This window comes from Panthera leo, chromosome E1, assembly GCF_018350215.1.
Source record: "Panthera leo isolate Ple1 chromosome E1, P.leo_Ple1_pat1.1, whole genome shotgun sequence".
NCBI lineage: Eukaryota > Metazoa > Chordata > Mammalia > Carnivora > Felidae > Panthera > Panthera leo.
Window position 1 is genome coordinate 39885446 of NC_056692.1, and position 15627 is coordinate 39901072.

Below are 15627 nucleotides of genomic sequence, written 5' to 3' on the forward strand. Positions count from 1 at the left end.
AAGTTGGCAGAGGGCACACTGTGCCTACATTCTCTGCTAGGTTACTGATCTTGTGGGTTTGGTTATCTTGTCTGGGGTGGTTTTTGAGAGGACAAGTTCTCTACATGGAGATTGTATTGCCACCAAAGCCTCCTTTCTTATATTGGCATTGAAATGGGCTCTACTCATTTTCTGAGATTTCCCCAGCCTTGCATTTCTGTGCTAGCATCCATAATAATGATGACAGTGGTTTTGGTGATACTGATGATGTTACTTACCACTTCATGAGTACTTATTCTGTGCCAAACAAGCTAGGTGCTAAGAGTTATGGCACATTTCTTATTTGACCCTCTCAACAACCCTATAATATCGGTCTATAAAATTATTCCCATTTTACGGATAAATTAACAGATTAGGGAAGGCTCAGAATTTTCCCAAGACACAAATAGTAAGTGGCAGAGTTGGGATTTAAACAATTCATTGTCTAACTCTTGAGCCCAAATACCTAAACACAATGCAAACATTTGGCACAGAAATTTCTCTGATTTTTTAAGGGGAAGAAAATCTTAGATTCCTTTCTTCCCACTGCCCCTCTCTTTATCATTTTTGCTTCTGATTCCCTCTGGGACCCTATTCCCAACCCTTTCCCAACCCCATCAGTTTTCCAAAGCCTTGTCTGCCCAAGCAGCCCTTTCCCTCAGCTACTTTTTATGGTACCCTCTTGAACCAAAACCAAGTTACACTTATTACTTTTCTCCACAGGGAAATGGTTGTCCTTTTGCATTACTGATTGATACGTCCAGATTGGAGATTACACTGCCTCTTCTTAGCATCTAAACAAATCAAAATGCACAATGGCAGGACCTAAGGTGATTTAGAATCTGAGAGACAGGCTTTTTGCCTCACCCTGAACTTTTAGCCCTGTAAAAGTCCACCTCTCAGAAGTAAGATCTATTTTCTAAGAATCAAAGAATTCTAAAGCCAGAAAGACCTGAATTTATGGAGAAGAAAACTGATGTCCAAATGGCGAGGCAGGAAAGTAATGAGTATCAATATGTCATTTCCTCATCCGGTAGTCTACTAGAACCCTTCACGTATGGTATTCTACCCTCACCCCAAACTATGAATGTTTCAATGCCATTATTGTCACCATATATCAGAGATAAATAATCTGAAAAGAAGTGAACTTGCTCAAAATGATACAAGTAAGTAGACTTGAGTCTGCTGGGCCCTCACTGTGAGGTAGAGAGATGAGACACTGGCCAGGGTGTGACAAAACACGAGAACTAGAAGAAAACAAAGAGGTGAGCTCATGAATTCCAATGTCAGCTCTGAGCATGATGGCAAGACACACCTAGGCTTCCTGCATATTGCTTTGCTCCTCAGTAAACTGGAGGTTAAAAAGTGACAAATCCCACAAGCTTGTGATGAGGCGTGCCTCCTGGAAGTAATGAAATGGGCTTTTACAGAGAAAAATGCTATGCGTTCCTGGACCATCCTGCTCTTCCTGAAGACACTGACAGTAGCCTCAGGCCTCAAAGAACTCAGTGAATGACTTTGACCCCAGATATAAGGATGCAAAAAAGTGCCTTAGCTTACCCATAGCAAATACAAAATTTTCAAGGAAACAGGAAAAGAACCAGCAAAAATATTCAGGACACAAGCTTGGAGTTGGATCAAGTCTCTGAGGATGATATTCCCAGTGGGCTAAGAGCTCAGACCAGGACAGCCAAGAGCCAATAAAACAGGTCACCAAAGAGCACTGGGCATGCCAAATGAGAAGGGCCTTGGGGCCCATCAGAAGATGGGTCTGGAGACAAAGAGCATCAGATAATGCTGAATAGAACACGTACACCAGGTGCAGAGCTAGGTGGGGGACTTAAAGAAAGAAACAATGGTGTGAAAGACAATAGGATGGTATACAAATTCTACCATTGGGCAGGAAACAACAACAAAAATGACTAGGTTCTCTATTCTTAAGAAGCTTGTCTATGTGTTAAGTCATCAATAATCAAAATAATAACCCTGATAAAAATGTCTGGCTTGCAAAGTGTTTCCAGGAACACAATCTTCCATGATCCTCTTGGCAAGTGTATAAAGCAGGTAGAGAAGAGATTGTTACCTCCACTTTAAGGAAACTGAGGCTCAGAGAAGCTATGTGTCTCGTCCAAGGACACAGAGTAGGTGAGAGGATAAGCGAGAACCAAAACCCTGGTTTTGGCAAGTGGGTCACAACCTTGCTCATTAGAACCCCCAGTAGAGATTCTAAAACTCCTAGTGGCCAGGCTGTGTCCCAGACCAATTAAATCAAGCTTTCTAAGGACAAACTCAGTCTTCAGCACTTGTTTAGTACCCCAGGTGATTTCAAAGCACCACCAAGGTTTAGAACCACTGTCCTCATGTGTGATGATGATGACAGAGTACTTGCCAACAGTTTAAAAGCCACATGGGAGTGCTTAAGGGGATGTAGAGCACATTTATTTACAAAATTAAGGTTTAACTCTAAGGATTGAGATTTGTTTTGAAAGAACATGACAATTTGCAGATCCAAAAAGCTTTGCCTCTGGCCAGAATCTTCCTTTGTTCTAATGATGGCCTCTCTGTTCAAATCATGTTTGGAGCTTTATGTTTTGGCAATGTATGTATCTTTTTAACATCCAGTTTGTTGATAGAAAACCTTTGTCTTTTAAGGATGGATTTGATTTTTTGGAAGCCATTCAACAAGAAACCTTGTGAAAAAGATAAACAATCAACTTAGATAATTAAAACAACAATAACACCAGGGCACCTAGGTGACCCAGTGCATTAAGTGTCCGACTCTTAATTTCAGTTCAGGTCATGATCCTGTGATTCGTGGGATAGAGCCCCACGTAAGGCTCTGCACTGACAGTGCAGAACCTACTTGGGATTCTCTCTCTCTCCCTCTCTTTCTGCCCCTCCCCTGCTTATGCTCTCTATCTCTCTATCTCTCTCAAAAATAAATGAATAAAGCTTTAAAAAGGAAAAACCCTCCATATGTGGCTTATAATTGATTCAAAAGCAAACTTTTTGGGTTTTTTTAGAGAATGCACAAGGTGAGGGAAGGGCAGAGAGAGAGAGAGAGAGAGAGAGAGCATCCCAAGCAGGCTCCATGCTCAGTGCAGAGCCCAACATGGGGCTTGATGGGTGACCCTGGGATCATGACTTAAGCCAAAAGCAAGAGTCGGAGGCTCAACTGACTGAACCACCTAGCTGTCCTCAAAAGTTAATTCTTAAAGAGACTTGCCAAAATTAAGTTGGAATCTTTATGTAGGGAACAATTTTGAAGAATATCATTGACCTGGATGTATTCATTCTGCTCTGATTTTTAAATCATTCTTCATACTCTATAGTGGTGTCATGTGCACCTATAACTAGAACCTGTTTCAAATATCATAAATGCTAATAACCAACTGTGATTTGAGCAAGTTTCCAAAGTTCAGTTTCCTCATCTGTTAAAATGGGTTTAATTTGAAGCATTTTATAAAGATTAAGATTAGTTCCTAGTGTTTTGCCTAACCCAGAGCTGATATTCAAAAGATGTTCGCCATATTAGTTCCTTATTGCTACCATCACAAATCACCACAAATTTACTGGCTTAAACCAATACAAATATATTATCTTAAACTTCTATAGGTCAAAAGCCTAACATAGGTCTAAAATCAAAGTTTTACTCTCACTGGGAGTAAAAAAAATTTTTTTAATTACAGTAACATCAACAAGAATAAAATACTTAGGAATAAATGTAACCAAGGAGGCAAAAGACTTGTATGCTGAAAACTGCAAAACATTACCAAAAGAAAATCAAGAAGATACAAATAAATGGGAAAACCGACAGTCTTTTCAACAAATGGTGCTGAAAAAACTGGATACTCACAGGCAAAGAATGGAGCTAGACCCTTACCTCACACCATATGCAAAAATGAACCCCAAATGGATCATAGACCTGAATGTAAGAGCTAACATTATAAAACTCTTAGAAGAAACCATAGAGGAAAATTGCATGACATTGGGTTTGGCAATGATTTCCTGGCCATGGCACCAAAAGCACAGATAACCAAAGAAAAAATAGGTAAAATAAACTCCAGAAAATTTAAAAGCTTTTAAATTTCACTATCAAGAGAATGAAAAGGCAATCCACAGAATGGAAGAAAATACCTGCAAATTATATTCCTAATAAGGAATTAATATCCAGAATGCATAAAAAGCTCCTACAACTCAATAACAACAAAACTAAATGACCCAATTAAAAAAAAAAAACGGTCAGAAGACCTGAATAGACATTTCGCCAAAAACATGCAAATGGTCAACAAACACATGAAAAGATGCTTCAGCATCACTAATAATTAGGAAAATGCACATCAAAACCACAGTGAGGTACCACTTCACACCCACTAGGATGGCCATTGGCAAAACAAAAAACAAACAAAAAACCCAGAATTTAAAAAGTGTTGGCAAGGATGTGGAGTAATTGGAACACTTGCGCATTGCTGGCAGGAATTTTAAATGGCATGGCCTCAAACAATTGAACATAGAATTGCCATATGATCCAGGAATTCCACTTCTAGGTACATACATAAAAGAAACAAAAGCATGGACTTGAATATATATATATAATGTATATACATATATATTATATATATGACACATTTTTAATATATATAACATATATAATATATATTATATATAATATATGTGTATAATATATATACATATATATGTATACGTGTGTGTGTGTGTGTATATATATATATATGTATACATATATATACACCACTGTTCACAGCAGCATTAGTTACAATAGCCAAAATACGCATCCATGGATGAATGGGCAAGCAAAATGTGATACATACAATTGGATATTATCTAACCTTTAAAAAGAACAAAATTCTGATACATACATGGATCGGCCTTGAAAACATTATACCAAGTGAAATAAGTCAGACACACACACACAAAAAAAGAATACTGTATGATTCCACTTACATGAGGTACCTAGAATAGTCAGATTCATACAGACAGAAAGGGGAATAGAGGTTACTAGGGGCTTGAGGTAGAGGGGTTAGAGAGTTCGATGGGGACAGAGTTTCAGTCGGGAAGATGAAAAAGTTCTGGAGATGGATAGTGCTGATTGATGGACAATAATGTGGATGTACTTAATGTCCCTGAATTAAATGCTAAAACAGATAGATAAAATGGTCAATTTTATGTTATATATATGTATTTTATCCACAATGAAAAAAAAAATCAAGATGTTGGCAGGGCTATGTTCCTTTCCGGAGGCTCCAAGGAAGGATCCTTCTCCTTTTCTTTTCCAGCATCTAGGAGCCACCTAATTCCCTTGGCCCATGGTCCCCTTTCTCCATCTTCAGAGCCTGCAGTGAAGGGTCCAGTCCTTGTATCATCTGGCTCTGACATGTGTCCTCAGTCATATCTCCCTCTCCCTCTCACTGTCTTCTGCCTCCCGCTTCTACCTTGAAGGACTCCTGTGATTACATTGGGCCCACTGGATAATCCAGCGTAATCTCTCCATTTTAAGGTCAGCTGATTAACAGCTTTAGTTCTATCTGCACCTTTAATCTCCCTCTGTATGCAACCTAACATACTCCCAGGTTCCAGGAAGCAACATGGGCATCTTTGCCGAGAAAGGGGGCAGTCATTCCTCCCGCAGGAGCTAGTAGCATTACTTTTCCATTATTGTAAAATAATATATGTACACAGGATGCGGAATAAAGGAACAAGCAAAATCAGGGAGGGCCTCTGAACTGAGGTTGACCTTGGATTTGGAGGAAATCCAAGGTAGGGGACCACATCAGGGACGGGATTCCAGGTCAGAGGCTTCTCACAAACCAGAAGCAAGGTGTGCAAGTCTGAATCCACCCTGGAATTTGCGCTTTAAAAATAAGAGTCAAGGGGACAATTGTGGTAGAAACAATAAATAGTTCCTTTGTCAAATACATATGTAATTTCAATCCACTTGGTTATTCCAGTACACAAGATTGTGTTTCACCAAAGTGGGGTCCAATATCTGCCTCAGAAAGCCTGGTGTGATGGGAAGGTTCGTGGGAAAAGATAGAAACCTGAGTGGTCTCTGATCCTTTCATGTCAAAATGGTCCTCTGGGGTTTTAGCGAGTCAGTGTTTAGCATTTCCATGGCTCTTCTTTCAAGTTAAAGATTCAAGTTCAAGCCTTTCTTGATGAACACTGATGTCACTTCCAGTACTCGGAGTTTCGTTTGCAGCACAAGCCTGCGTGTTCGGTGTTTGGGGATAATGCCTTATAATAGCACTACTTAGGGACTAGTTTTATCCCTTTAAACAAGTTGTTGGGGCGCCTGGGTGGCTCAGTTGGTTAAGCGTCTGACTTCAGCTCAGGTCATGATCTCGTGGTTCGTGAGTTTGAGCCCAAGTCTGGCTCTGTGTTGACAGCTCAGAGCCTGGAGTCTGCTTCAGATTCTGTGTCTCCCTCTCTCTCTACCCCTCTCCTGCTCATGCTCTCTCTCTCTCTCTCTCTCTCTCTAAAAAATGAATAAATGTTTTTTAAAAATGTCTTTCTCCGTATGTCTCTCCCTTCCCCACCATCCAGGGTGTGTACAGGGTAAGTATTCAACAGGTACTGGATTGAGAAAGGCAGAAGTCTCAGATGAAGAGTGAGGAGGTCTCTAAGCCCCAGAGCTGGGAGGGGAAGTGAGCTGCTGGAGCCCAGGCTGATAATGATCCACCTACGCAGGAGGGGAATGTCCTGAACCCGGCAGGCAGGCAGGCCAGAGCATTCCTTTGCTGGGTGGCCCTGAGGCTGCTTGGAACGCTCCAGCCACCAGCCCCCAGATCATACAGCACTGGACCTGAAGCCTCCTGCTGAGAAAAGATGAACTTTCCAGAGCCTCTTTCTAGCCCCCACTCCTGCCTCTGCACTTCGGATTTAGATGCAATCAGCTCTGGGAGACATCCACGTCTCGAGAGGAGAGTGGGGAACATCCAAGAATGGTCAGGGGGAGGTGGGGCCACCTCATGGCAGCTGCCCTGCCCTCCCTCCTGCCAGTCTGCCTCACCCAGGCGTCCAGGGCGCCAGGCCAGCCGTCTGCCCGCCAGGCAGAGAACGGCTCTGGTATCCAAGAGTCAGGCCATTATGTAGCCTGACTTTCAAGTGGCTTTTTATAGAGTGCTCAAGTGATGGGCGCGGTGAAACAAATGAATACCAATGAGAAAGGTGTCTGCTTTGCCAGGGAAATCAAGTTTATTAGCAGGTTACAAGGGAAGGCCCTGGCACTTGCGAGGATTCTCTGGGCAAGTGAAGAAAGAACACACCTCCATGAAGGAAAGGGTGGGCAAGGAATGGTCTGCAGTAGGTGGGGTGAATTTCGTGGCTGTCTTACTGGGGCAGCTCCAGCCACGCAAACTGTGTTTTCTGCCCTTTTTTGTCGAATGAACCAGTGCCGGGTCAAAGCTCTGGAACCGTGGGCCCGGGCTCCTTGCTCCTCTGGTAGCCCCTGGGCTCTAGCGCATGAAGGAGTTGCAGGGCCCACAGCGTGGGCGGGGGACACAGGGCGTGCAGGGGGCGCAGGAATTAGAGACGCAGGACCCGGCGGATCCGCACGCATTTGTTGTGGCACAAGGGTTGCAGGGCAGCCTGGAGAAAAAGAACCATGTGGAAAGGTGAATTGAGGGAGGCTCGTGGTACACACAAGAGAGACCCCAAGAGTGGAATTGCCTGTGGGATTTGGCCTGACCTATAACAGAGAAGGCCACAAGCTTCCCTGCTGCAAAGCTCCCTATCAGACCCCTCCTGGTCTTCCCACCATACAGTGCCCAAAGCGCTAGACAGAAACTCCAGAACCTTTGACTCCCCACACTGTCCGTTCCTAGCTAGCGATCTTGGGAAAGTCACCTTAGCTTCTCTTCACCTACAGAATGGGGAGAATCCTGATCCAACCTGCTTGGCGGCAACTGCAAGGTCAGATAAGGTAGTGTATGCAAATGCTCCCTCTGCGCAATACGGTCTTGTAACGTGTGAGCAATCGCATAGATCTCATATCTGTGTGGTCACAGAAGAATGCAAAGAATTGGCTGTACAATTTCAGTGTGTGCCTCAAACAGTTAGTGCTTCCCTGTATTTTGAATGATGGCCATATTGTGTTTTCTGAGTTCTGTTTGATCATGCCTGGGGTGGAGGCATGATTTCCTTTTGACAGTATGTGTTCTTTGCCCCGGGGTCAAATGAGAACCACGCTCCTGTGAGCATGGCTTCATCGGATCCCTCCAGCTGGCCACTCACTTGCAGTCCTCGCTCTCCAGCAGGCCCCGGTACGTGTTGATCTCGCCCTCCAGCCGGGCCCGCACGTCCAGCAGCACCTGGTACTCCTGGTTCTGCCGTTCCAGGTCAGCCCGGATCTCGGCCAGCTGGGACTCCACGTTGCTGATCATGTACTGCACCTGGCTCAGCTGGGCGCTGTAGCGCGCCTCGGTCTCCGTCAACGTGTTCTCCAGGGAGTCCCTCTGTGAGGGGAACACACGGAATGTCACAGAGCCGCTTCTCACGGGGCGACTCCGTGGGATTCCAGAGAAGTCACGGGCTTCACCAGGTGAGGAGAGGGTGGGCAGCACCCCGAGCGACACCCACCAGGTTGTGCTGGGCCTGCAGCTCGATCTCCAGGGCGTTGACCGTGCGTCTCAGCTCGATGATCTCCGCCTGGCAGGACTGCAGCTGCTCCGCGCTGGACACCACCTGCTTGTTCAGCTCCTCGGTCTGAAACAGCACAGGGGACGAGACAGGGTGAGACCCTGCCTCGAGGGCCGCGAGGGGCCGAGGGGCCCGGGCGGCCGCGTGCTGAGATGCCCACCTGGGTGGTGAACCATTCCTCCACGTCCCTGCGGTTGGTCTCCACCAGGGCCTCATACTGGCTCCTGGTCTCGTTGAGCACGCGGTTCAGGTCCACGGTGGGGGCCGCGTCCACCTCCACGTTGAGGCGGTCTCCGATCTGGCAGCGCAGGGTGTTGACTTCCTGTGGATGCAGAAAAGGCAAGAGTGACTCTCCTCAATGAAGAATGGACTTTGCTTGTTGAAGCCCCGTTAGTCTATTTCCTTGGGAAAGAGACCTTGAGTGGAGCAGTCTGTGACAGCTCGAGGCAAGGTGCTCTGTGCTCCATGTGGAACAGCTCCCTCCTCACAAGACTGTGCCCTGTACTTGGATTCAAAAAGAATTCCCAAGGATTTGCTCAGATGCCACCAAAAGATGGACTAATGCCTAACTTTCCCAGTTTCCAGATTGTTTGCATAAGACTTCATAATGCAAAGAATTGGCCATACAATTTCAGATCGTATAGCAAACAATTCTGGCCGGCAAATAAGATGATGGCGTGACCCCTCCAGGAGAGAAAAGGAGGAGTCTTGGCTCATTTTTCACCAAGACTTTGGAAGAGTGGAGGCTCAGATTCACCGGCTTGATTTGGTGACCTTTGGGGAGAGAAATGACTTTGCACAGCATGAATAAAGCAATGCTGAGACTCTTTCTGCAACTCAGTAACCAATCACAAGCCGATGGGGGAGCACTGGGAAATTCCCATGATGCACCAGTTTTGAGTGAAAGTACATCTTCTCTGGGAACATGGAGAGGTTTCATCTCTCCATTTTTTCACACATCATGAAGTTTTGGTGTTTTTAAAGGAAAATTATAAAGTCAACCTCAACCTCGTGTTCTGCATTCTGCCACTCCAAATCACTCAAGTCAACCTGAGCCTGAACCAGGTTTCTTCATTTCTCATTTCCAGTCTCACCTCCTCGTGGTTCTTCTTGAGGCTCAGCAGCTCCTCCTTCAGGGACTCCACCTGGGCCTCCAGATCGGACTTGCACAGAGTCAGCTCGTCCAGGATCCTGCGCAGGCCGTTGATGTCCGACTCCACCAGCTGCCGCAAGCCCAGCTCCGTCTCGTACCTGCACAAGGACAAGGTCAGAGCAGTGACCAGCAAACACTCAAGACTCACAGGAATGATCTTTGATAACCCCATTCGCTTAGTCTTCCCACTTTCTGCAATGAGTAGACCCAGGAGACAGAGGGTTCTGGAGGCTCAGTCCAGAACAAATATTGATCCAAAAATAAACAGATTGATGTGAGTCCTCATCTATTTTTGTGATTCCTTTGCTTGATTCCCCTCAATCTCTATAGAATGTCTCACCACCAATGGATGGGAACTGCTGCTCGGTAAAGCCATGGAAATCCCTTTCCTTTAATCACAGGTTAAACAAGAGGGGTGGACACCAGTGTGAGTTCTGAACAACCTACTTGGTTCTGAAGTCATCTGCGGCCAGCTTGGCATTGTCAATCTGCACCACCAACCTTGCGTTCTCAGACTTGGTGCACAGGACCTGGAGAATGAGAGGCTGCTTAGTGAGGACTGAAAATAAGTATGAAACCAGCAACTTCTTTAAAATGGCTTCGAAAGCTATTCCAAAGATAAAGGGGGAAGCAAGAATCACGGTCACATAGACGCAAGAGACAGACACACTGCTCTACTACAGACTGAGAATCACAGCAAACTCCTCTTGCTCAGAGATAACAGCAAAGACCTTCACCTTCTGCTGCAGCTCCTCGATGGTCCGGAAGTAGGACTGGTAGCTGGGGCACACGAAGGGCTCCTGCTGCTGGCACCGTTCCCGGATCCTGGTCTCCAGCTCCGCGTTCTCCCGCTCCAGCTGGCGCACCTTCTCCAGGTAGCTGGCCAGGCGGTCGTTCAGGAACTGCATGGTCTCCTTCTCATTGCCGTTGAAGGAGCCCTCGCAGAACCAGCCGCAGTTGCCCACGTTGGCGGGGATGTTGCAGGCCCCGGGCAGGGTACAGGTGTGGCAGCTGGGGGGCACGCAGGGCCGGGAGGAGCAGGTGGAGCGAAAGCTCAGGTTGGGAAGGCAGCAGTTGTAAGGCATGGTGCTGGAGGGAGCAAGACACCTGGCTGAACACAGAGTCCAAGTTCTCCAGGGAGCTTGTGGATTTCCTTCCTCTGGGAAGCACTTATATTCCCTCCGCAGAGGGTGTGGACGTGGTATGTAATGTCTTTTTTCTTTCTATGTCTTCACTGGTTTTCAAATGCCCTTCCCTCAGTCAGTCTGTTATTTGCCTTCCTCAGAAGAGTCCCTTATCCCATAAAATTCTTTACTTGGGCTTCTTGCTAAGTCAGGACTCCTCTTCAGGAGGTATACCCATAAAGTCAGAGTTTTGTGGTAGATCTTGAAAGAGGCCACACAGTCTGGTGCAGGTATCTGCCCTTGTTAATAGGGAGTTGGTCCATCCAATGACATTCCTCTGTCTTGTGTGATCCTGTAAACCCATATTCAGACTCATTTCCTGGCCCACCTGGCATTTCTAGGGAGGGACTGAGATTGAGTCAAAGCAGAAGTTGCAGTGAAGTTCTCTATCTGCTTTCAGAGAAGAATTCTTCTATGCTGCAGCATCCCAAGCCTTGGAAGCCTTGGGGTGGATAAGGACTGAGTCTGGTCATGGCCGAAAAGAATGGGCAGCTGTTTGGGGAATGCTTCCTATATATCATGTGCAGGGACTGTAGAGGAATTTTTAAAGGAAGAGGCTCTGACAATTAGCTTAAGAACAGGGAAGGCTCTGGAGGAAGAGATCATTTGGAAGGAGGGCTGAGAGACCCATATACGTGTATTTAAACTACCCAGAAAAAGCATCTCAGGCAGATGTGGACAGGAAAAAGGCATTTCTTATGACACCCTACCATCGAAATGTCCACTGTATTAGACTAAGGTGAGCAGATAATCGAGAAAGTCAAGAGATCACCCGAAAGAGCCTCCTCAAGCATGAAAACTTTGAAGTTCATCTTAAAACCTCATGTGAATAGGCCTTATATTCCATCGTATACCTATGTGGGCTTTAACATTAAAAAAAAAAAAAAAACAGTTTTACAATTTCCAGTTAAACTTTCTAAGGTTTGGCCCCATCCTCTGAGCAAAATCAACCTACACCCATCCTGTCCTGGGCTCCCCTCTCCGGCCTTACTGGGTTACACACAATCTGGCTTGAGAACCAAGCATTAAAAGGTACCAAGGAGGGCTCCGTGGTGGTGTAGTTGAGTCCAAAGACTTGGGCACCAAGACAGAAACGGCTCAGGCATAGAAGAAGGAGAAGATTTGGCAAAGCAAGTTTGGAGTCATGCAGGGTTGATTTGGGAGCTGAGGGAAGGCACCAGAAGGTCTGAGGAAGGGGGTGGCCAAAGTTCTGACTATATAAAGGTTGCGTAATTATAGGCACCATGGGGGTACCACCCGCATCTTGGGCAGTAGCATCTCAACTTCCACTGTGGCTTTGGCTGCCAGCCAGAGTGGCAGTTTTATTGACAAGTTATTGGAGTCCTTCCCCCCAGCAAGCTTTCATGATGAGATTCATGTGGCATGGCGCTTGGGTCTCAGATAAAAGGTCCTTCATCTACCCCCTCCAAGGTCATTATTTCGCCGCTTATTATAATGCTATTCTGACGGAAAGTCCCACCACACTACAAAGAAGCCCCGGACTTATAATAAAACCAAAATTTCTTTGTTTTCCTCCAAGGCAATTAAAGGGGCAGAAATAGGTGGGTCCTGAGGCAGGCATTACAGAGACTTTCCAGAGGCAGGACGCAAGTCTAGGTGTAAGGAGCTCCTTTCTCGCTTCGGCTGGGCTTGGGACAGATGGAAAGGCCTATCAATCAGACTGATGAACATTTACCCATAGGGCACAGCACAGGCCTCCTGCTTCCTGACTCTTGTCAGCCTGCTCCAGAGCCCTGGCTTTCCAGCCTGAAGCTGTTCCCCAATCCTGCCTCCCTCCCTGTCCATGGAGACTTGCGCCTGAGCACAGACCAATGGCAGCACCTCTTCAAGCTTTTTGGTCGCATCCATTGATTGACCAGTGCAGCCTCATGGGGGCTTTAGTCCAAGAAGAGGGTTTAGTTTGTAAGTACGAGAAGATTCAAGAATTGGGTCGACAACAACAACAACAACAACAACAAAAACACCAAAGCTAGAATTTGCATAGAGTGCCAAGAGATCAGAGGAATGGAAACTGAGAGCACGATGTTGACTAAGAGATAAGAACACACAGAAGAGGCAAGGAGAAAACCAGAAGAATCCTCGGAACCACACAGGCTCATGCTGCTCAGACAAAGCTAGCCCACCTTCCAGTGAGTGATCCCAGAGAGTACAAAGCTGAGAAGTAGCCAATGCAACCCAAATCTACGGTCAGAAGACTGGCCCACCCTGCCGAGTGTCCTGCATGATATAAATCGAGATGATTCAGGAAAGATCTACAGACACGGGACCACAGCCTCTGAGGCCTCCAAAAGCAGTGACATTTTCCAAGGTGCCCAGATCAGAGCATCATCTCCATGATGCAGTCTGAGATTTGTTTGTGGCTGAGAAATACAGCGTTGCCTATACCAGGCAGCATAAGGTCAAAAGGGGACAACGTTACCTGTTCCTGAATGAGTACGGCGTGTGGACAGGAGAAAGGGAGAAAGAAGCAGAGGAGATCATACCTGTACTGGCTTCGGGTCACGGCCAATCGGCAGCCACACAGAGACGCAGGAAAGTACAGGTTACAAGCGGAGATTCCTTTTTTCCCCTGCTGGTTGCCCCACAGGTGAAATGGACGGGGCCACAGATGGAGTGACAGGTGAGTGGACATAATGTTGCCGTCCCTTGTAAATCTAGCCTCTGTCTTGCAGTGTTTTCAAAATATCAGTAGGCTTGGGTGAATTTGCTTTTTGAACTAGTGGGGAAAGGGGACGTGGGCGTTGTAAGGTCTTCAAGACTTCACACAGGTTGGGAGCAGACTTCGTGTACTGTCTTGATTTCCTAAATGAAATATCCACAAATTGTATTCGTTCAAAGAGAAATTGAGTGGTCAAGGGACTATCAACCCCACTTTCTTTATTTAGAGAAATTTTATTCAAAACATTTATCGCGTGGCTCCTCCGTGCTGGGCACGGGGCTACCTTGAAACAGAAAAATCATAGCTCTGGTAAAGGATTGTATTTTTGTGGGCAATTCAGGCTAATATGGGTCCCCCCCAAAATATATCAAAAGCAACAAGAAAGTAAGGAGGTGAGATATTTAAGAGGTGTGAGATGGACGTATCTGGAAATATGTGTGTATTTAAACGTAACTAAGAGACTGCATATACGACATCAAGGGCGGCTCTCATTTACTGAACATCTGCCAAGTGCCTGGCACAGCCCCAGAACTGAGGATGGGGACGCGGGGACAGTGGGGAGATGACACGGTACCGTCCTCTGTGAGCCCTCGGTCCTGCGGAGCAGACAGGCAGGCCCGCAACGAACTTTAATGTAGGAGATATAATTGGGCCCTTCCCTCCAAGAGTTTCTTCCTTCTCCCTCCAGTTCTTCCCATACCTGTTCCTGCCCCAACCTCCGGTTGGGCCATTTGGACCATTTTCTGATTCTCTGCCCCAAGAGGAGGAATGAGGCCATTTCAGGTTATCTGTATCCCGAAGGAGACTTGGTAGTGAGGCAACTCAGAAGTAGAATTCAAACAAGTGGCCTCAATTGAACCCTAATCCCTTTAAGACCCTTTCTTCCACTGGGCCTGGTCATTAGGGTTTTTTTGATATTTGGTCCTTGTTGCTTGGGAGACCACAGTTGAGTGGTGTGCCTGCCCCCACAGAGGCTCCATGACTTTGGGGTGAGTTTCCAAGCAGGTGGAAGTGGTTTCCGAGGACACAGAAAGAAGAGAGGCAATGCTAAAGCAAGCAAGTGAAGAGGAAGTGTCAAAGGGCCTGAGATTCGTGGAGGGAAATGGAGGTGACGTGTGAACCTACTGGTGAGCACAACACAAGTCTGCCACCCAGGGGACGAAAGGCATCTACTGCAGGGCACAGGCATCTCGGCAGGGGGCCTTTGGGGGCCCGTGTGGATGACCGAGGCATGTGTTTGGGATGTCCGGCAACCAGGCAGGGATAAGGGAGAGGCAAGCAAGAGAGCTTTCCGTACAAAATCCAGCATAAAGGGGGATCCTGGGCTGGAGAAGGCCCGGGGACAGCCGAAGCCCAGAAGCACTCTGTCTGAAACGGGGTTGGGTGAGGACACTGCAGGATGGGAGTAAACACCAAGAAAATTCTCCCTGGGGAAACTCCCAGGTCCTGTAAGATCCCTGTGACCCACCTCACCCCAACATCAGACAGCGGGTCCGAACGGGCAGTTTTATGCAGATGTACCACTAGCAAAGCCCTTCGCAGTTGGGTGCAGGGCCAGGTGGTGGGCTTGAGTGAGAGACCACCTGTGAGACTCCTTGGCTCATTTCCCTCCCTAACGCCGAACTTCTCTCCCTGCGAAATGGGGACTGTGGAGCCTGCTCTGCATCTCCCAGGAGTTTGGGGGATTTCAAATTGGACAGCCTGGGTGAAAGTGAGCTTTAATGGTGGTAAAGCGACAGACATACAAGCAAGTTTGCCTGTTTCTCTCCTCTTCTTCCCCAGTAGACAGAGTGTTTTTAGCAATGGCAGGGGGTGAGTTGACCTTCTTTAGTGATTCCCAGTCATTACAATTGCCAGGGTTCTCAGGCTATTTTGAAATGCGCTGCCCCTTTTATCTCTTGCACAGCCCTTTGTGGCAGAAATTCCCAACAGTG

At 46.6% G+C, this 15627-nt stretch overlaps 1 protein-coding gene across 1 annotated transcript; it reads right to left on the bottom strand.

The window, feature by feature from the left end:
- Positions 1-7493: 7493 nt before the first annotated feature.
- LOC122206140 (keratin, type I cuticular Ha1) lies at positions 7494-10917 on the bottom strand. Its single transcript, XM_042915030.1, has 7 exons — positions 10567-10917; positions 10277-10359; positions 9771-9927; positions 8837-8998; positions 8617-8742; positions 8272-8492; positions 7494-7626 (listed from the first exon to the last, which is right to left on the bottom strand). Exons 1-7 carry the CDS (start codon positions 10912-10914, stop codon positions 7494-7496), a joined length of 1230 nt encoding a protein of 409 aa, XP_042770964.1. The 5' UTR covers positions 10915-10917.
- Between the last annotated feature and the right edge of the window lie 4710 nt (positions 10918-15627).